The sequence below is a fragment of the Macaca nemestrina genome, chromosome 9 (genome assembly GCF_043159975.1).
Source record: "Macaca nemestrina isolate mMacNem1 chromosome 9, mMacNem.hap1, whole genome shotgun sequence".
In the NCBI taxonomy this organism is placed as follows: domain Eukaryota; kingdom Metazoa; phylum Chordata; class Mammalia; order Primates; family Cercopithecidae; genus Macaca; species Macaca nemestrina.
In genome coordinates this window covers 128922944-128945760 of record NC_092133.1, presented here as the reverse complement: position 1 = coordinate 128945760, position 22817 = coordinate 128922944, and the positions used below count along the sequence as shown (strand labels likewise).

Below are 22817 nucleotides of genomic sequence, written 5' to 3'. Positions count from 1 at the left end.
ATGCCTCAGCCTCCCTAGTAGCTAGGGCTACAGGCACGTGCCACCATGCCCAGCTAATTTTTGTATTTTTAGTAGAGATGGGGTTTTGCCACGCTGGCCAGGCTGGTTTCGAACTCCTGACCTCAAGTGATCCACTCGTCTCAGCCTCTCAAAAAGTGCTAGGATTACAGGCATGAGCTGAGCCACTGCACCCAGCCGGTTTGTTTTATGTATGCATTTTTATCCATCTAAGAATCCACGGGACGTGTGTGTATATGTGAACATTTATGTGTATTTATATGAGCATACGCACACAAAATGAAGAAATAAATCACTGAATGCAACACAGAATATGCAGCTTATCAATCAGCAAAAATAATTTACACTGCAGCTTTCACAGTGGCCTAAAGGAAAACATTCCAGGCTGTGGATCAGAATTCTCTCGTTTGAAATTATGCTTTATCATAAGGGCTAAGCAACTTTAGGCTTTTGGCTGATGGAGCCATTAGTACTACCACCATAGTGATCCAAATGAATAAATGCAATGTTTACTTAAATTACACAGGATTTAATGCTAAGGTATTTTAAAATTTAGAGAAAAATAATGATCACTCAAACCACTACATTCAAAGATCACTAATTAGCCTTAATAATTGTAATTGAAACAACATTTTTTAAAGCAAATTTAAAATGAAAGTCTTGTACTCAGCGTTTGACAAGAGAAGGATGTGTTGTGTTGGCATTAGAAAACAAATGAGGCCAGGCGTGGTGGCTCATGCCTGTAATCCCGCACTTTGGGAGGCTAAGGTGGGTAGTCACGAGGTTAGGAGTTTGAGAACAGCCTGGCCAACATGGTGAAACTCCGTCTCTACTAAAAGTACAAAAATTAGCTGAGTGTGGTGGCGGGAGCCTCTAATCTCAGCTACTCGGGACTCGGGAGGCTGAGGCAAGAGAATTGCTTGAATCTGGGAGGCGGAGGTTGCAGTGAGCCGAGATGGCGCCACTGCACTCCACCCTGGGTGACAGAGTGAGACTCTTATCTCAAAAAAAAAAAAGAAAAAACAAAAAAAGACAACAAATGACATGTGACTTGCAAAGACACTGGAAACATCCATTTGAAATAGGACCATCAAGACATGAAACTATTTTCAAGTGTGAAAAAAGTTATGTCTAGATATTTATCTGAAACAAGTAGAAGAAAAAATTTATAAACATGCTCATGTCATGAGTCTCAAAAATAAGCAGCACAGGATGGGCACAGTGGCTCACGCCTGTAATCCCCACACTCTAGAAGGCCAAGGAGAGCAGATCACTTGAGATCAGGAGTTCAAGACCAGCCCAGCCAACATGGCAAAACCCCATCTCTACTAAAAATACAAAAATTAGCCAAGCTTACTGGTGCATGCCTGTAATCCCAGCTATATAGGAGGCTGAGGCAGGAGAATCACTTAAACCTAGGAGGCGGAGGCTGCAGTGAGCCAAGAGTGAGCCACTGCACTCCAGTCTGGGCAACAGAGTGAGAATGTCTCAAAATATATAAATACATACATAAATAGCACAAATGTTTAAGTTATAAGCTATAACATATTACTGATTTCATTACAAATAAATTTGAATTATCAAATGTGTATGAATAGATTCCATTAGAAAACTATAAAGATCCCAGCACTTTGGGAGGCCGAGGCGGGCGGATCACGAGGTCAGGAGATCGAGACCATCCTGACTAACACGGTGAAACCCTGTCTCTACTAAAAATAACAAAAAATTAGCTGGGCATGGTGGCGGGCGCCTGTAGTCCCAGCTACCCAGGAAGCTGAGGCAGGAGGATGGTGTGAACTCGGAAGGCAGAGCGTGCAGTGAACCGAGATCACACCACTGCACTCCAGCCTGGGCAACAGAGGGAGACTCCGTCTCAAAAAAAAAAAAAAAAAAAAAGAAAACTATAAAGATCTGTGGCTATTTACTAATGATGACAAGTATGGTCATGGAATATGGTAATGTACAGTTACATGACCTTGAGCTAACAACTTAGGATTGCAGCCTCAGGTTTTACATTTGTAAAGCGAAGAGCCTATAAATGGAGGTCCTGACCTTTCTTCTTTCTCACAGATTACGCAAACAATACGAGAGGAACCACTTACACACGTACCTTGGGATGCCGGCATGCATGGATCTGAGTGTTGCGGTCCGTTGTGAGGTGATGAAGGATGTCAGGCATGTTCCTAAACATGTCTAGCTTATTCACATGAACCTAAGGCAAATAATATGTACATGCAAATTATTTGAAATGTATTTCCTATAAATTGTTCAAGGTTAATCATTCAGGGCAAAACACCCAGTTAGTGAATTAACCCTCTCTTCTTTCTTGAAAAGCCATTTTTGGCTATTTCAGTACGCTCTGGTATTCTGCCAGAATGTCAACAGGCACAAGGCCAACTGGCCAGGATCACTGCCATCACTGATGGCAATGAAAAATTATGGAGACTCTGCTCAGGGATGTCATTTAATGATGTTAATACTGTTCTTCAGTCCTTCAAGAGAAATTCAATTAATACTCCTTGTACACCTACTGTGTGTCGAGCTTTATTCTAAATACTGGGAATAAAGCAGTAATCCACACAGACAAAAACAATCAAGAATCATCTACCCTTGGCCAGGCGCCATGGCTCATGCCTGTATTCCCAGCACTTTGGGAGGTGGAGGTCGGTGGATCACTTGAGGTCAGTTGTTCAAGACCAGCCTGACCAACATGGTGAAGCCCCATCTCTATTAAAAATACAAAAATTAGCCAGGTGTGGTGGCACAGGCCTGTAATCCAAGCTACTCGGGAGGCTGAGGCAAGAGAATCACTTGAAGGAGGTGGAGGTAGCAGTGAACTGAGACCATGCCACTGCACTCCAGCCTGGGCAACAGAGCAAGACAGTCTCAAAAAAAAAAAAAAAAAAAAAAATCAAGGATCATCTATCCTTAAAGGCATATACATGACATGCAACAGATGAGCATGTACTGCAAACAATCCACTCCCGTATCTCCTCGTTCAAATTTATTTCTTTTTTTTGAGACGGAGTCTTGCTCTGTCGCCCAGGCTGGAATGCAGTGGCGTGATCTCGGCTTCCATCTGTCACTGTTTGCAGTTATTTGGGGGCGAGGAGGAGGAGGAAAGGTGAGCTGGGAGGATGGAAGGGAGCAACAGAAAAGAATGAACAGGCTGGGAGCAGTGGCTCATGCCTATAATCCCAGCACTTTGGGAGGCCGAAGCAGGTGGATCACTTGAGGTCAGGAGTTCAAGACCAGCCTGGCCAACATGGCAAAACCCCATCTCTATTAAAAATACAAAAATTAGCCAGGCTTGGTGGCTCATGCCTATAGTCCCAGCTACTCAGGAGGCTGAGCCAGTAGAATCGCTTGAACCCAGGAGGTGCAGGTTGCAGTGAGCTGAGATCACGTCACTGCACTCTAGCCTGGGTGACATAGCAAGATTCCCTCTCAAAAAAAAAAAAAAAGAATGAACAGTCGCCGTACCTGGACTCCTAATTCTTCACTAAGGTTGGTGAACAAATATTCATAGCCATAAGCCGCTTTGCAGTTCAGCCACACAACATGGTACGGGCTCCGAGTGATCCAGCTTCGAACCAGCTCTAAGATTCCACTTAAACACTCCTCCTAGACAGAATTTTAAAGAGACATTTAACAGGGGGAGAGCCTCACAGAGCCTTTTCCTTCCCGACATTCCCAGGTACTCATGCCTACGGGGACAGTTAGGATCTGACCTGTCACCCCACAAACTGCCTACTAAAAACACTAGTACACCCAGATGAGAACCCTGTTCCTCCAGGCAGACTTACCCGACTTGGAATTTGGTAAAATCTCGGATCGCAGAAAGTAGTATCTAAATATACACTTTGGATGTCTTTGACTCTGAAAAGAAGAAAAAATATTGATGTTAGCCATCCAATGTGATATAAATTATGTGTAACTTTTTTTGTGTTTTGAGATGGAGTCTCGCTCTGTTGCCCAGGCTGAAGTGCAGTGGCACCAGGTCTGCTCACTGCCACCTCCTCCACCTGCTGGGTTCAAGCAATTCTCCCACCTCAGCCTCCCAAGTATCTGGGATCACGGGTGTGCGCCACCACACCTGGCTAATATTTATATTTTTTAGTAGAGATGGGGTTTCACCATGTTGACCAGACTGGTCTTGAACTTCTGGTCTCAAGTGATCCACCCACCTCAGCCTCCCAAAGTGCTGGGATTACAGGCGTGAGCCACCACACCCAGCCAGAACAAAACTTTATTCAGTCACACACACAAGAACTGTACAAGGGGCCAGGCACAGTGGCTCATGCCTGTAATCCCAGCACTTTGGGAGGCCAAGGTGGGCAGATCACCTGAGGTCAGGAGTTCAAGACCAGCCTGGCCAACATGGCAAAACTCCATCTCTATTAAAAATACAAAATTAGCTGGGCATGGTGGCGCACTCCTGTTATCTCAGCTACTTGGGAGGCTGAGACAGGAAAATCACTTGAACTCTGGAGGCAGAGGCTGCAGTAAGCCAGGATTGCACTACTACCCTCCAGCCTGGGCGACAGAGCAAGACTCTGTCTCACCAAAAAAAAAAAAAAAAAAAGGCCTATACAAGGCCCAGTACCTGCCCCCCGAGTGCAGAAGCTCCATTCTAGCAACTTCTCCTTGTGCCAATCTGAAGTCTCCCGTGTACAAGACAGTTCCATTATTGCCCTGAAATAAAAACCTGAAAAAGAAATATATCCCAGTGACTTCTGAGTCTCATGTAAAATCCCAATAAAGCAAATACATGTGAGATGCATAGTAAATGCTTCCTGCAAACATATCCTTTATAATACAATGGTAATGGAATCTCATGGTAATTAGAACCACACCAGGCACTTAGCTGTTACCTCTTCCCTCGGGTAGAAAATAACAGAGTGGAGATGCTACCCAGTTTGTAATAGATGTTCCCTGTGATATGTTAGCACTTTCAATTATAAGTTGAGATCATTCTTGCTCATGGAGAAATACATGTGATGATAAAATACAAGGTCACTGGGGAAACAGCTGCTGAAGACTTCCATTTATTTATTTTTATTTTTATTTTTATTTTGAGACAAGAGTCTTGCTCTGACCCCAGGCTGGAATGCAGTGGCGCAATCTTGGCTCACTGCAACCTCCGCCTCCTGGGCTCAAGCAATTCTCTGCCTCAGCCTCCCCAGTAGCTGGGACTACAGGGGTGTGCCACCACACCTGGCTAATGTTTATAGTTTTTGTAGAGACAGGGTTTGACCTGCCACAGCCTCCCAAAGTGCTGGGATTACAGGTGTGAGCCACCACACCTGGCCATGAAGACTTCCATTTTATAAGAAATGTTTCAAATCTGATCTCACCTCTGTCCCCCTAGTTCAATCTGGGAACAAATGTGTTTTAAATGGCTAGAAAAATAATCAAATCTCCCTATATGTGTTATTTCTTTCTTTCTTTTTTGTTTGTTTCTTTGTTTTAAAAAAAAAAAAAAAGACGGGCTCTCACTCTGCCACGCCGGCTGCAGTACACTGAAGCGATCAGGCTCACTGCAGCCTCCAATCCCAAACTCAAGCAATCCTCCCGCCTCAGCCTCCCAACGCACTGGGATTACAGACATGTGCCAATGCGCCCAGCCCCCTATTAATTTTAGACCCTAAAAATGTATTTCTACAAATACAATATGTATCTACATATAATAAAATGACAAAATAAATGAGCCCCCTTACATAACTGATCCCGGGCAGTGACCAGCTGGTAAGAGAGTCACGACAATCTCTTCCTTCTAAAAAGAAAATAAAGAAAAAAAAGTAATGGAAAGCAGTTATCATTAGGACTTAGCTCAACAAAGCCCTCCTTCGTAGAACACATTTAACAACGTGTCTTTTCTCCCAATTTCCTCACTTTCCAAATCCTAGAAACAAGTGGAATCCTTGTCCACTCAACAGAGTTGCCATGGGACTGAGCAATTTCACCACTAGTTATAGAAGCAACATAAGTGAAAACCGATGGCCACACAAAAATGTGTGCCTGGCTGTTCAGAGCAGCATTCTTCATACTAGTCAAAAGTTGAACCAGTTCAAATGTCTATCAACTGATGAATGAATCAGGAAAATGTGGTCTAGTCATACAATGAAATATTATTTGGCCATAAAAAGAACTGACACATGCTACAACATGGATGACCCTTGAAAACATCGTTGGTGAAAGAAGTCAGATATGAAATGAACACATGTTGTATGATTCCACTCATATGAAATATTCAGATTAGGTGAACCCATGGAGACAGAGAGTTGAATACAGTAGTGGTTGCCAGGGGGTTGGGGAAGAATAGGGAGGGATTGCAATCGGTACAGGCTTTCTCCCTTGGGGTGCTGAAAATATTCTGAAATTGACTGTGGTGATGGATACACAATTCTGTGACTTTGACTTCTATCTGAATAAAGCTATTTAATTTTTTTTTTTTTTTTTTTTTTTTTTGAGATGGAGTCTCACTCTGTCGCCCAGGCTGGAGTCCAATAGCATGATCCTGGCTCACTGCAACCTCCGCCTCCTGGGTTCAAGCAATTCTCCTGCCTCAGGCTCCCCAGTGGCTGGGATTATAGGCGCCTGCCATCACGCCTGGCTAATTTTTTGTATTTTTAGTAGAGATGGTGTTTCACCATATTCGTCAGGCTAGTCTTAAACTCTTGACCTCAAGTGATATGTCCGCCTTGGCCTCCCAAAGTGCTGGGATTACAGGTGAGAGCCACCACACCCGGCCACTTATGAACAACTTTTAAAGCCTGAGCCAGGTGCGGTGGCTCACGCCTGTAATTCCAATACTTTGGGAGGCTGAGGTGAGCAAATCCCTTGAGGTCAGGAGTTCAAGACCAGTCTGGCCAACACGGTGAAACCCTGTGTCTACTAAAAATACAAAAATTAGCTGGGCGTGGTGGTGGGCACCTGTAATCCCAGCTACTCAGGAGGCTGAGGCAAGAGAAATCACTTGAACCCAGGAGGTGGAGGTTACAGTGAGCCAAGATGGCCCTACTGCACTCCAGCCTGGACGACAGAGTGAGGCTCAGTCTCAAAAAAAAAAAAAAAAAAAAAAAAAAAATCTTTAAAAGCCTGGATGAGGCCTGGTCCTGATTCCCACTGCACGTCACACTGTTTGGCAAGGGCAAGACCTGTGGGCACTACTGCCTCTCCAGCCATCAGTAAGTGGGGAGAGTTCTGCACACACCAGGTCACTGCTTGGTGACAGTGACTCCTCACAGAAGTCTCCATTCATCCTCGAAGACCCTTTCAAATGGGTCTCCCCCTGGTTGGAGCTGGATAAACAATGCACAAAAGTCATGGCACACACAAAGAAACATAAAAAATCAAAGTGGGGGCAAGACTGCTCAAAAGTCTGCCTGCTGTCGGCCCCCAGCTTTAGGGAATGCCTTTCACCAATATCCCTGATTGTGACAAGGCCACAAACCAATCACAGTATTCCTCGGAAAAGCAGTTTGCAGAGTCCAGGATGGCATTTACAAAGGTTCACATAGCCTTTATTTCTTGTTTTTTCCTGTTTAATCCTCCCTAAAGTGGCTCTGTGGTCCTCCCTCAGGATAATTTGATGGGAGGACTACCTCAACTTCAACTGTCTGATCTTCTCCAAAGAAGAAATACCTGAAAAAGTCAGTTTCTGTTCAGATCACACTCAAACAACACAAGACACCCTCTAAGTTAAACATGGCAAAGCAGTGTGCTATAATCAAGCTACAAAACCAGTATTAACCAAAATAGGAAAATACCTACCAGCTGTAAGGTTTTAAAAAAAAAAAAGGGGTGGGGGGGTATGTCTATAGTCCTACTTATTCAAACCACACATTCACAAAAGTACTACTTCAAAATTTAATGATGAAAAATAAAGTTTTCCCACTTGGCAGTGCCCCTTTTCTGAATAAGGAGTCAGAAAAAAAGTACAATATACATGAATTTGCTGCAAAAATATTAATCACCATTTTAAATTCTGAACATTATAAAACTCAGTAAATGTGACAATAACATCATGTAGTAATATCAACACCAGGGTTCCCATCATTAGCATGTAATAAGGAATAAATGTGACAAAAAATAAGCCATGCCCAATCCTTTACAACATGGGAAATAAATACATCACTGTTAAGGACTGAATGTTCATGTCCCTCCCCAAAAGTCCTATGTTGAAATCCTAACCCCCAAAGTGGTTTTATTAGCAGGCCTCTGGGAGGTGATTAGTTGTTGCGCATATAAGCCTTGTGAATGACATCAGTGCCTTTATAAAAGACGCCCAGGAAGCTCGTTTGCCCCTTTACCTTGGAAGGACACAGGGAAAAGACAGCATCTAAGAACCAGGAAGTGACCAGGCACAGTGACTCACGCCTGTCATCCCAGCACTTTGGGAGGCCAATGCGGGTGGATCACTTGAGGTCAGGAGTTCAAGACGAGTCTGGCCAACATGGTGAAACCCCCTCTCTACTAAAAATATAATAATTAGCTGGGCTCTGGTCGTGGTGGCAGGCGCCTGTAATCCCAGCTACTAGAGAGGCTGAGGCAGGAGAATCGCTTGAACCCAGGAGGTGGAGGTTGCAGTGAGCCAAGATCATGCCACTGCATTCCGGCCTGTGTGACAGTGAGACTCTGTCTCAAAAAAAAAAAAAAAAAAAAAAAAAAGAACCAGGAAATGAGCCCTCACACCAGACACGAAATCTGCTGGAGACTGGATCTTGGATTTCCAATCTCTAGAACCTTCAGCGACAAGTGTCTATTGTATAAGCCACTCGGTCTATGGTAGTTTTGTGAGTCCAGCCCAAATGGAGTGACACAATCTCAAATGGATTTTTTTGCCCCTAAAACCCCACTCAATTATTAGATTTTTATTTATGGTTACATAAGCATTCAAAATCAAAGAGAAAAATTGAGGGCATAGCTGAGGGGGAGAGCATCTGACTACAAAATCAAAGAGAAAGATAATCATTTTAGCACTATTTTTTTAATCAATATTTAATATTTAGTTACCTCTCCTGATGCTTCATCCACTAAAGATATCTGGGTAGGAGTCTCGATTTCAATAGATATCTATAAAAATAAAATAAGAGACCATGTATATACCAGTTTTTCATGGCTTTATATGCCTTTGCTATCTGAAACACAGAAACGGGGCAAAGAGAACTTTCAGACTCTCTATATAAACAATTCTGATTACACTGTAATAAACATTTTAACAGTTACAAAAAAATTATAAAGCCAAAATAATACCTGTCTTGAGGCAGATTTGGCAATATGTAGTAAATGCCTTGTAAATGCATATAATCCTCTGACACAATTCTATTTCCATGAATTCATTTTTTCCTCCATCTTCCCATCCCTACCACTCCCATTCCCCTCTCCCTCTGAATTTTGAGTCTTTGTAAAAACGTGGTCATGTGTGCTAGGTTTTGTGCCTCAGAACACAGTCTGCGTGAGTCCATGACATGGACACTTCATACACTGTTTTTTGTTGTTGTTTCTCAGGCGGAGTCTCATTCTGTCACCCAGGCTGGAGTGCAGTGGTGTGGTCACAGCTCACTGCAACCACCGCCTCCCAGGCTCATGCGATTCTCCTGCCTCAGTCTCCCAGGTAGCTTGGATGACAGGCACCCGCTACTACGCAAGGCTGATTTTTTGTATTTTTAGTAGAGACAGGGTTTTGCCATGTTGGCCAGGCTGGTCTCGAACTCCTGACCTCAGGATCACCTGAGGATTGAGTTCCTGACCTCAGGATCACCCGCCTCAGCTTTCCATAGTACTGGGATTACAGGCGTGAGCCACTGCACCCAGCCTCATGCACTGGTTCTAAGTGCTACAGAATGCTCCCTGATACATTTCCCCTGTCATCAGAACAGAGACTACTAGCACATAAGAGGCATTCAGTAAGTATCTGATGAATAGATGAATGTGATTTTTCATCTTCTTAGTCCACTAATGTCCTAAAACTTACAGTGTCTAAGGTTTGGGTGTTAAAATATTTTTGCATTTCTGGAATAAAACATCTTATTGGATATGCTATTTAATACTGCCAGATTCAGTTACCATCTTTATGAGGATTCCTACATTTTCATATATGAAATGGCTTTTTCCCCATTTATTCCTTTTGAGATAGGGTCTCGCTCTGTCACCCAGGCTGGGGTGCAGTGGCATGACCTTAGCTCACTGCAACCTCTGCCTCCCAGGTTCAAGCAATTCTCCAGCTTCACCCTCCTGAGCAGCTGGGACTACAGGCACCCACCACCATGCCTGGCTAATGTTCTGTAGTAGAGATGGGGTTTCACCATATTGGCCAGAGTGGTCTCAAACTCCTGACTTCAGGTGATCCCCCCGCCTTAACCTCCCAAAGCACTGGGATTACAGGTGTGAGCCACTGCGCCCAGCCTCTTTTCTAATATATCTATTTAATGCTATCAATTTCTCTTCAAGGACAAATTTAACTGTGTTCCACACATTCTGACATACCACGTTTCCATTGTCCAACAGCTCCTTTATTTATTTTTGAGACAGGCTCTCGCTGTGTTAGCCAGTCTGGAGTGCAATGGCACAATCACAACTCACTATAGCCTCAAACTTCAGGGCTCAAGTGATTTTTCTGCCTCAGCCTTCTGAGTGGCTGGGACTGCAGGCACGCAGTACTATACCAGGCTAATTTTTAAGGGTTTTTTTTTTTTTTTGTAGACATGCGATTTTGTGGTATTGCCCAGGCTGGTTTCGAACTCCTGGACTCACACAATTGTCAAACCTTGGCCTCCTGAAGTGCTAGGACTACACACGTGAGCTCCCAAGCCTAACTATATCAGTTCTACACATTTTATGGTGTTTTTTGTTTTTGTTTTTGTTTTTTGTTTTTTTTTTTTTTTTGAGACAGAGTCTCTGTCGCCCAGGCTGGAGTGCAGTGGCGCGATCTTGGCTCACTGCAAGTTCTGCCTCCCAGGTTCACGCCATTCTCCTGCCTCAGCCTCCCGAGTAGCTGGGACTACAGGAGCCCGCCAACAGGCCAGGCTAGTTTTTTGTATTTTTAGTGGAGAAGGGGTTTCACTGTGTTAGCCAGGATGGTCTCAATCTCCTGACTTCGTGATCTGCCCACCTCGGCCTCCCAAAGTGCTGGGATTACAGGCGTGAACCACCGCGCCTGGCCAGTTCTACATATTGTATGTTTCCTTTATTGTACAATTTCCTTTTTAACCAAACGGTCAGTTATTGTATGCATTTTGTTTCCACGTGTATGGGAAGATTTTAGCTGTCCCTTTGTTTCTGATCTCCAACATCATTGCATTCTTTCGTGACACAGTACATGGTTAGTTTTTGTAAATGTCATGAGCACCCCCAAAAAATACGATTTTCTTCCTTGCCTTTAAAGTTCTGTTAGTCCACATTTACAAATTTTCTGCATCTTATTTCCTGTCTCCTCCTCCTTTCAGCATCTGGGAGGGACATGTTAAGCTCTCTAGTGACAACTGTTGATTTCCTATTTCTCGCCCTGATTCTGCGGTGGCCTTGTACGTACTATGTCAACTCATCTAAGCTGGAACTATTTCCTAGAACCCCTATCCATGTTGTTGCCCACAGTAAACATTCGGAAGGCAGATGTGAACTAGCAGGCTTTTTTTAATGCTCTGAAGGGCACCAGAAATGGTAACAGCTCATGAACATGGTTGACCTTCTGACTTAACTCAGAGACTGGGGCGGCGCCGCAGCAACACCAGCCTCTGCTGGGTGCCTGCGTGCAGCTCCTCCGAGTCCTGGGGAAGGTGCATGTGCCTCAGAGCCAAAGCAGGAGACCAGCACTGTTGAGGCCGGAGGAAGTGAGAGACAGAAGTGGGTTTTGGTCTGTCCTGCCGGGCTCTAGTGGGTCATTCTGCCTTCCAGTTTGTCTCTGCTCCCCGCCGCTTCTCTTCCAGCTTTCCTTCCTGACTGCTGGCCAGGCTGACCTGTAGCAACTGCAAGCTGAATGCCAGAGACAACAGGAACAGCCTTGCTGTTGTGACTGCTCTGCAGAGGGAGGACAAATCCCCTTCCCAATCAAAGGGCAGACGTTGAGGTGGATGATACCACGCACACAAACACACGTGCACACACTGTGTGTGTGCATACTCACACACGCATGCACATACACACACGCGAGCACACACACGGCAGAGAATAAGAAGAAAACTTCAGTCACATCGCAGGACTTTCGGGGAGGGCAGCGCAGTCCCTGAGCTGGGGACAGAAATGTTTCCTGTGGCTTGAGAGAAAGTAGGAGCAATTAGCCCTGGTTTCCACTGTGGCGTGGGGTGGGCCTGGACTTGCCTGGTTTGAACTTCACCTCGGTGCTGAGGCAGGCATGGCCTTTTTGTCAGCTTGCCCAAATGTGGGCAGGAGGGAGGCACTGGCTGTAAGCAGTTTAAGAGCAAACAGAGGCCTGGCACAGTGGCTCACACCTGTAATCCCAGAACTTTGGGAGGCCGAGGTGGGAGAATTACCTGAGGTCAGGAGTTCAAGACCAGTCTCGACAACATGGCAAAACCCCGTCTCTTCTAAAAAAATACAAAAATTAGCCAGGCATGGTGGTTCAGGCCTGGAATCCCAGCTACTAGGGAGGCTGAGGCAGCGAGAATTGCTTGAACTCATTAGGCGGAGTTTGCAGTGAGCTGAGATCACACCACTGCACTCCAGCCTGGGGAACAGAGTGTGACTATCTCAAAAAAAAAAAAAAAAAAAAAAAAGAGTAAACAGACTCTTCGTGACACTGGGACATTGTGGCTCTCCTCAGATCAAGCACTGGGTGACAGATTCTCGCACTTTCCACTTCAGTTGGAGGTTATTTTGTCAACTGCACATACGTCCATATGACCCACGGTTCCTTTTAACAGTAACACCCTCTTCAAACCTTATCTTTCTTTGCCTTCCAGTCTACTTTCTGGTATTAAAAACTGCCACTCTGACATTTTTGTCTTCTAATTGGTTAGTAATTTTTTCCCTTTTTCTTCCCCCCAAATTTCAAATTTCAACCCGTATTTATCCTTCTGTTTTATCTACGTCTCTTGTAGACTAATACTGACGAATTTGTCTAATTTTTTTGTTTTTGAAGATGGAGTCTCGCTCTGCCACCCAGGCTGGAGTGCAGGGGCATGATCTCGGCTCACTGCAACTTCCGCCTCCCGGGTTCAAGCAATTCTCCTGCTTCAGCATCCCAAGGAGCTGGGATTACAGGCACAGTCCCCACCACGCCCAATTTTTTGTATTTTTAGTAGACATGGGGTTTTGCCCTGTTGGCCAGGCTGGTCCCTAACTGACCTCAGGTGATCCGCCTACTTCGGCCTCCCAAAGTGCTGGGATTACAAGCATGAGCCACTGGGTTCAGCCGGATTTGTCTAATTTTTTTTAACTTAAACTGAGAATTTGTCTTTTGATCAAAGATAGAATTAAATTCTCTCCTATATATAGTAATCACTGTTACAATCAGACTTTTTCTGCCTTCTTTGCATTTTCTGTGCACTAGACTTTTTTCTCCCCTTGATTCCCCTTGACTACTTGGACAGATGCGTTCTATTCTGCCAGACCGAAAGTTACCCATTCTATCTGTATTCTTCTAGCTGTCATCCCTTCCTTATTATAGCCTGTAATTTATGTTTATTTTTCTTGTTCTATCCCACAATTTAAATAAAAGGATTTAGCAACTATGTTAATGAACACTTTACACTCTAAAATATTAAAATGTGGCCAGGTGTGGTGGCTCACACCTGTAATTCCAAAACTTTGGGAGGCTAAGGTGGGTGGATCACCTGAAGTCAGGAGTTTGAGAGCAGCCTGACCAACATGGTGAAACCCCGTCCCTACTAAAAACACAAATATTAGCCGGGCATAGTGGCGGAATTCTGCAATCCCAGCTACTCGGGAGGCTGAGGCAGGAGAATTGCCTGAACCCAGGAGGCGGAGGTTGCAGTGAGCCGAGTTTGAGCCACTGCACTCCAGCCTGGGCAATAGAGTGAGACTCCATCTCAAAAAAAAAAAAAAGAAAAGAAAATATTAAAATGCATCTTAGCAAGAGGGTCAATGAGATTAAAGAAACAAAACTAAAGACCTAGATCTCACTCTTGAGGAACAAAGAAAACATATCAACAACCACCAAATGTTGACTTCTACCATACTGCTCAATGCCAACAGACTTAATTTTTTTTTTTTTTTTTTAAAGATGGAGTCTCACTCTATCGCCCAGGCTGCAGTGCAGTGGTGTGATCTCGGCTCAACGCAACCATTGCTTCCTGGGTTCAAGCAATTACCCTGCCTTGGCCTCCTGAGTAGCTGGGACTACAGGTGTGTGCTACCACACCTGGCCAAATTTTTTATTTTTAGTAGAGACAGGGTTTCACCATGTTGGCCAGGCTGATCATGAACTCCTGACCTCAAGTGATCCGCCCGCCAAGGCCTCCCAAAGTGCTGGGATTACAGGTGTAAGCCACCATGTCCGGCCAGAGACTCAATATGCTAATTAATGTGGGTAACTGTAGTATGTGATAAACTGAGGCAATGTTTTTGTCAATCTACCTCTAAAAATACTTCCCACTTAAAAAAAATTAAGTTATTCAAAAAATAAAACTTACAATTCGTTTCTCCCAAAATCTGTATTTCGGGCTAGTTAACAACAACTCCTTAGTCACAGGTGAACAGTAGAGATAAACCTTCAAGCTGAAAGGAAACAAGAAAAAACTTTCAGTACAATCCAATATGAGCCATCTTGGTGACTAATCTATTTCATCATACATCTAATAGTTCAGAAATTACGCTGGCACAGAATCTGTTAGAGTCACTCCAACATACCTATGCCCACCATTTCAGTGCCATCGAGAGCACAAGGTGGGGGTGGAAATACGGTGTCCCTGGACTACCTCCAACAGCGGTCCCTCACCACTGTTACTTGGAAATACACACTTGTATATGATCAGGTGTGTCTGGAAAGATACTGCCACACGTTACACTACCTCTGGAAAAGGTGTGTTGGCAACAGAAACTTCTGCTTTTTACTGTATAAGTTTATTTATTTATTTATTTTTTGAGACGGAGTCTCGCTCTGTCACCCAGGCCGGAGTGCAACTGCAATGGCGTCATCTCGGCTCACTGCAACCTCCACCTCCCAGGTTCAAGCGATTCTCCTGCCTCAGCCTCCACAATAGATGGGATTACAGGCACGCGCCATGATGCCCGACTAATTTTTTTTGTAGAGATGGGGTTTCACCATATTGGCCAGGCTGGTCTTGAACTCCTCACCTCGGGTGATCCGCCCACCTCGGTCTCCCAACATGATGGGATTACAGGGAGAGCCACTGCACCCAGCCTATTCTTTTTTTTGTAATGAACAGAAATTAATTTCATAATAAACTTTTTTCTTTTTTTTTTTTTTTTTTTGAGACGGAGTCTTGATCTGTCACCCAGGCTAGAGTGCAGTGGCGCGATTTCGGCTCACTGCAACCTTCTGCCTCCTGGGTTCGAGCGATTCTCCTGCCTTAGCCTCCTGAGTAGCTAGGACGACATGCACGCCACTACGCCCAGCTAACTTTTTGTATTTTTAATAGAAACGGGGTTTCACCGCGTTGGCCAAGCTGGTCTCGATACCCTGACCTCTACTGATCCACCCACCTCAGCCTCCCAAAGTGATGGGATTACGGGCATGAGCCACCGCGCCCAGCCCATAATAAACTTTTAAAACTTAACGCTATCATTTAGAGGTTAGGAATATAGTCGAAGGTAGATTGTATTTTCCAAAGATGGCCACACAACGATATACCCCATCCGTACATGCTCTCCTTACAAAATAGGTATTAAAATTCCTCCACTGACCAGAGAGGTCTATGTTCCCTCCCCTTGAACCTGGGCAATTTTCTGTAATTACCTTCACCACAGAATGTGGTGGAAGTAATCTCATGGGTTTTGAGGTTAGATCGCCAAGCAATATGACTTCCTCCAGGCTCTCTCGTAGGACATACACTTTTAAACCCTGAGTCTCCATTTAACAGGTCTGGCTATCCTGATGGACTCACACTAAAGAGATTTTTTTAGGGGGAGGGGAGCTTACTGTCACCCAGGCTGCAATGCAAGCAATCCACCCACCTCAGCAGCCTGAGCACCTGGGACTACAGCACACGCCGCCACACCTGGCTAATTTTTCATATTTTCTGTAGAGAAAAGATCTCCCTATGTTGCCCAGGATGGTTTCAAACTCCTAGGCTCAAGTCATCCTCCCACCTCGGCTTCCCAAAGTGCTGGGATTATAAGCCTAAACCACCATGCCTGGCCTAAAGAGACTTTTAGAGATAGAGATGCCTCACACCTGTAATCCCAGCACTTTGGGAGGCCAAGGCGGACAGATCACTTCAACTCAGGAGTTCGAGACCAGCCTGACCAACATGGTGAAACCTCATCTCTACTAAAAATACAAAAATTATTTGGGCTTGATGGCACGTGTCTGTACTTCTAGCTGCTTGGGAGGCTGAGGCAGGAGAACTGCTTGAACCTGGGAGGCAGAGATTGCAGTGAGCCAACATCATGCCACTGTACTCCAACCTGGGCAACAAAGTGAGGCTCTGTTTCAAAAAACAAAAAAGACATGCCAAACAGTTCTAGTCCCTAGCTATGTGAGTCTTCCCAGCCCAGGTATCAAAAGACATGGATAAGGGAATCTTCAGATCTTATGGGGCTGACATTATCTGAAGACTCTGCTCACTGATGTTTGATACCTGGGCTGGGAAACCATCCCTGCTCTACCCTGTCAATCCCTGACCCACAGAAACTGAGCAGTAAGACATGATCAGTGCTAAGTCACTCCATCTTGAAGTAATTTGTTACACAGCAGCGGATGACTGATACATAGGCTCTACAATCAGACAGACCTGGCTGGAATCCTGGTCCTGCCACTTACTGGCTGTGTGACATTGGGCAACTAATTTAACCTCTCTGGTTCCTCAGTCTCCTGTAAAATAGAAATAATAGTAGTATCTATTCAAAAGGTTATCAAGAAACTCTAATGAAAATGTCAAGTGCAAGAGGGCAGAGCCTTGCATCCGTGTGGCTCGCTAATGCATTCTTCACCTCCAGTACAATGCCCGACACGTCACAGGCAACCAGAAAAAATTATTGAGGCCAGGAGTGGTGGCTCATGCCTGTAATCCCAACACTTTGGGAGGCTAAGGCAGGCAGATCACTTGAGATCAGGAGTTCAAGACCAGCCTGGCCAACACGGTAAAACCCCTCTCTACCAAAAATACAGAAAGTAGCCGGGTGTGGTGGCGGGTGCCTTTAATCCCAGCTACTCGGGTAGCTGAGGCAAAAGAATCACTTGAATCCAGGAGGCAGAAGTTGCAGTGAGCTAAGATCGTGCCACTGCACTCCAGCCTGGGCGACAAGAGCGAGACCCTGTCGCAAAAGTCAATAAATAAATAGAAATAAAATAATAAAAAATTATTGGCCAGGCGCAAAGGCTCATGCCTATAATCCCAGTGCTTTGGGATGCCAAGATGGGAGGATCACTTGAAGCCAGGAGTTAACGACCAGCCTGGGCAACATGGTAAAACTCTCTCTCTACAAAAAAAAAAAAAAATTGTTGAACTGAGAAATACACAGTCCCCAGATACAGTAAGTATTCAGTAAATATTGGCTATCATTATCAAGAAGACAGACTATTGCTATCAATGAGCAGAAAAGTCTGACATCCACTGGCCCTTTTCAAATATGTATCTTGAGAATTGGGAATTTAGATATAGGCAATGGCTGCAAGAAAAGCATCTAATAGTTCAGCTTTAAGAAAAAAATCCAGTATTATATGATCCTTTACAATGGAACAGCCATTCTCTCTCATATACTCTTACAGAAATAACACGGAATGAGTTATTGCTGTACCCAGCGGCATAGATAAATCACACAAATACAATGTTAAGTAAAGTAAAACAATTATAAAAGGGTCTATTTGGGACCAGGTGCCAGTGGCTCACATCTATAATGCCAGCCCTTTGGGAGACTGAGGCAGGAGGATCACTTGAGGCCAGGAGTTCAAGACCAGCCTGGGCGACATAGCAAAACTCCCTCTCTGGTTTTTTTTTTAAGCAGTGTATTTGGTAGGAATATATATATATATACACATATCTATATCTCAAGTTCACAAACAGCCAAAGCTAACCCATGATGACAAAAGTCAGAATAGAGGTTACCTTTGGGAGGAGGTAGGAGGGGTCTGGGATATTGGTACTGTCCTGTTTCTTAATCTGAGTGAAGCTACACAGATGCGTTCACTTTGTAAATGACTATATGCTTGGATGTATGTACTTTTCTGTACAGTTGTTATCTCTCAATTAAAATGTTTGCTTAAAAACATACACACACACACAAATAAGTAGCAAAATAAATTACCTGCACTCCAACCTTCTTTTCAAGGTAGGGGCTCTTAATCCTTTCATGTGATCTAAAAACAAAAGAACCAACACTCATCAATATGTTCTTTTTCCAGAGGATTCCTTAGCCCAAGGGAAACAGTTGTCTTCTATTTCAGCTTCAAGAGAAAACCCACGAGGTTTGCTTTTATAAGAATTGAATCACATGGGCTATGGACTCTTTCTTCTGCAAGTGAAGAATCCTTTTCAGAACAGGACGGGCTGCCCATTTCTGAGCCATCCAAATCTATTTAAAAGGAGAGTGATTCCCTGCATCATAGGCCAGACTTTAAATCACTCTGGGAAGCCACAGAAGAATAAGAACTGCTTCTAGCCCTCCACTCTTTTACGTCATTTCAATCCAACCATCCTTCCAGCCACGCTCTATGTAACCCATTCACTTCCTGCCACTTAAATCAGTTTATCTAGAAATTCAAGCTCCTGTCCATGGAACCTGCTAAGAAATCACTCAGGCTCAGAATAAGTGTATTGTCATCTTCTCATCCTACTGTGATGGATTCAAAGGACAGTATTACTATCCACGAAGACTTGCTCCACAGCCCTCCACATTAACAGACACAGACAACAGAAAGGTAGCAATTAGACCATTACATTCAGCATATCATGCATTCCAGTATATTCTGAATCTTTAGCAAGTAAAGGCCTAGACAACAATGATCAAACAGCTCTAAATTGTTTAGCTAAACCAGCTGGACACGGTAGCTCACACCTGTAATCCCAGCACTTTGGGAGGCCAAGACAGGTGGATCACCTGAGGTCAAGTTCGAGACCAACCTGGCCAACATGGTGAAACCCCATCTCTACTAAAAATACAAAAACTAGCCATGCATAGTAGCACACACCTATAATCCCAGCTACTTGGGAGGCTGAGGCAGGAGAATCACTTGAATATGGGAGGTGGAGGTTGCAGTGAGCCAAGATCATACCACTGCACTTCAGCCTGGGCAACAGAGTGAGACTTCATCTCAAAAACAGACAGACAGGTGCGGTGGCTCACGCCTGTAACCCCAGCACTTTGGGAGGCCGAGGCAGGCGGATCACCTGAGGTCATGAGTTCGAGACCAGCATGACCAATATGGAGATACCCTGTCTCTACTAAAAATACAAAATTAGCCGGGCATGCTGGTGCATGACTGTAATCCCAGCTACTTGGGAGGCTGAGATAGGAGAATCGCTTGAACCCGGAAGGCAGAGGTTGCGGTGGGCCGAGATTGCACCATTGCACTCCAGCCTGGGCAACAAGAGTGAAACTCCATTTAAAAAATAAATAAATAAATAAATAAATAAATAACAAAAACCAACAACAACAAAAAAATAAATTGTTTAGCTAAACCAAACCACTTCTAATTACCACGAGCACCACCACACACACACACAAGCACACCCTCAATGTATATGTGGCCATCATTAGACCCAATGAAAGCAGAGCAGTTACTTCACCTCACTTGGCAGCCCTAGATTGTACACCTGCCTCCGGGAGAGCCCACCTGTCTCCCAGTGGGTAAATTCCCTCAAGGGATACCTGGTCCAGTCTTCAAGGGCCTTATGGGTATATCTCTGGGCAGGACTCTCCATAATTGGAGTTTCCAAAGAGTTTGTGCCATGGCAAAGAGGAGGCTCAATCCAGACTCTGCTTCCTGCTCCCACACTGACTAAGCAGGCAGCACCCTGCATGGGGCATCATAGTCCCCCATCCTCACCACCCTGAGGCCCCTTCCAACTGGTGGTCAGAAGAACTGGGTGGGTTTGCTTTGTGCTGCTGCAGCTGCACCCAGGTCTGCTTCTCCAGCGAGGTTTTCCTTTTCCTGGGCCACAATAAATTATCTTAAGCTGCCACCTCATGGGGATTTCCCCAACCCTGGGCCATTACCTCAGGTCTCAGGTCTCAGGTGTCCTCTCATCTTCCAGAACTTACTGATGCTTAGTAAAGCCCACCCTGCACACAGCATTGGCTTCCAGATGGCGCACAAATAAGCATCAGGTGGGTCCATAGCCTACTCCGAATGATATCAAAGTGTGATATGGGGCTGGGTGTGGTAGCTCACACCTGTCATCCCAGCACTTTGGGAGGCTGAGGCGGGTGGTTCACCTCCGCCCAGGAGTTTGATACCAGCCTGGGCAACATGGGGAAACCCCGTCTCTATAAAGAACACAAAAATTAGTCAAGCATGATGGTACATGCCTGTAATCCCAGCTACTCAGGTGGGAGTACTTGCTGAGGTGAGGGGATTGCTTGAGTCCAGGAGGTGAAGGCTGCTGTGAGCCAAGATGGTACCACTGTACTCCAGCCTGGGCGACAGAGTGAAACCCTGTCTAAAAAAAAAAAAAAAAAAAAGATGATGTGGATGGGTTTCCCTGCTTTTTTTCTAGTAAAAGAGTCCATACAGTTTCTCATGCTTGAGCTGCTATCACAAGATACCATAGATACCACAGTTGGCCTTCACACCAACCCTGTCAGGAAAGGCAGTGTTTTGGTTGCCTTAAACACCAGAAAGGTATTTCTCACAGTTCAGGAAGCTGGGAAGTCCAAGATCAAGGTGCGGGGCAATTTGGTTTCTGGGGAGGGCACTTTTCCAAACTTACAGACAGCTGCCTTCTCACTGTGCACTCACATGGCTTTCCTTGGCATGGATGTATGAGGACAGAGCACCCTCTCTCTTCCTCCTCTTGTAAGGGCACTAATCCTATCAGAGTAGGACACCACGGTATGACCTCACTTAAATTTATTTTCCTCCTAAAAGCCAGCCCCAAATACAGTCACTTTGGGGGTTAGGGCTTCAACACAGGAATTTTGTGGAGATAGTCCATATCAATCAAAGAAGGCTGTGTCTCAAAAAGGTTAAAAGCCAACAGAAGGCAACGTGAGAAACCTCCAAAAGCGGAAGTTGAGTTTTTGCCCTTGATGAGTTTATGTCCTGGTTGAGTAAGCAGATCCACATGTGGTTACAGAACAGAAAAAGTTGTTATAGACTGTTCAACTGTAGGGAAGAGTCCATTTCTTCCTTAATGCACAAACTTAGAGTGATGATTTCACAAATTCCTTTAGATGCATTATTTCTCCAAACTCAGTAGTCCTAAACACAAAGTGCAAGTTTCTGAAGTATACTTTAATCCTGGCTAGCCCATTTTGAGTTCAGAGACTCCAGTGCGACTCTACACAAAAAGCAGAAATAGGCACATCCTCGTCCAGCAGTAGATTCTCAATGAAAAACAAAACCAGAAATGTGTCAGGCACAGTGGCTCACACCTGTAATCATAACACTTTGGGAGGCTGAGGTGGGTGGATCTACCTGAGGCCAGAAGTTCGAGACCAGCCAGGCCAACATGGTGAAACGCCATCTCTACTAAAAATACAAAAATTAGCTGGGTGTGGTGGTGCGTGCCTGTAATTCCAGCTACTTGGGAGGCTGAGGCACAAGAATCACTTGAACCCAGGAGGCAGAGGTTGCAGTGAACGGAGATGACGCCACTGCACTCCAGCCTGGCGACAGAGACTCCATCTCAAAGTAATAATAATAAAAATACAAACATTAGCCAGGCATGGTGGCTCACTCCAGTAGTTCCAGCTACTTGAGCAGAGAGCATGTGCCACTGTCCTCCAGCCTGGGCGACAAAGGGAGACCCTGTCACAAAAAAAAAAAGGAAGAAGAAAGAGACGCTCAAAGAGGTGCATGATGCTAATATGGCAACGCATGAGAAAAGGTCCAGATTTTCCTCATTAAGCAGAAATCACTAGTGGCTTTGTGGGAAAAAAAGCAGAGACATTTCCCAGAAGCAGTAACTTCAACAATTTATAGTCCAAGTGATTGATTCCACACCCAAGACAATATAGCTGGCCTTCCCACCAACCCTGTGAGGAAAGGCTGTACTTGGATACCTGTAATTTACTTTAAAACCCTTTCCCACTGCGCATGTGTAGATAGGTTTGTTACACTGATTGACTCCACAGGGTCGTGGGAGCTTCCTGCTCCAGCACTCTGCAAGGCCACACAGCAGAAGGCAGCAACTCCAATGATTCCGTTTATCATTTTCTCCAATTAACACTAATGGCTGAGCTAATTGGCACAATAAGTATTAAAACTGTTTTCACTGGTAAGTCACTTATTAGAGCAACAGAAGTGAAAATGAACAATGGTTGTGAAATTAGCGGTATTTAAACTCTGGAAATTAGCTCCAATCTCTGCCTGGCGTATCTAGCCTCGAGCTTATATCATTAACAGCGACACTCTAACCTTAATCCCTAAATCGGTCCAGCTGTGAAAGGATCCAGCTGTGAAATCATAGTAGCTTTTCTGGTTGCCTGATACCATTTAGAAGGGAAACATCCCTCCTTCCTAACCCAGAACG

The 22817-nt window shown here is 44.7% G+C and overlaps 1 protein-coding gene across 4 annotated transcripts in view; it reads right to left on the bottom strand.

Annotated features, from left to right (window-relative positions):
- The window catches only part of LOC105490652 (DNA cross-link repair 1C), a 64517-nt gene that overhangs the window by 41001 nt on the left and 699 nt on the right, over window positions 1-22817 (bottom strand). For all 4 annotated transcript variants that reach the window (XR_011608245.1, XM_071070456.1, XM_071070458.1 and 1 more), the window contains exons 2-9: window positions 18430-18481; window positions 14634-14718; window positions 9037-9096; window positions 5739-5794; window positions 4625-4726; window positions 3825-3897; window positions 3502-3642; window positions 2129-2230 (exon numbers count right to left, since the gene is read on the bottom strand). Coding sequence is in view for 3 of the 4 variants with exons in the window: in XM_071070456.1 (XP_070926557.1) it covers window positions 2129-2230; window positions 3502-3642; window positions 3825-3897; window positions 4625-4726; window positions 5739-5794; window positions 9037-9096; window positions 14634-14718; window positions 18430-18481 (671 nt within the window). In the remaining variant the exon portion in view is untranslated. The remainder of the gene's footprint in view (window positions 1-2128; window positions 2231-3501; window positions 3643-3824; window positions 3898-4624; window positions 4727-5738; window positions 5795-9036; window positions 9097-14633; window positions 14719-18429; window positions 18482-22817) is intronic.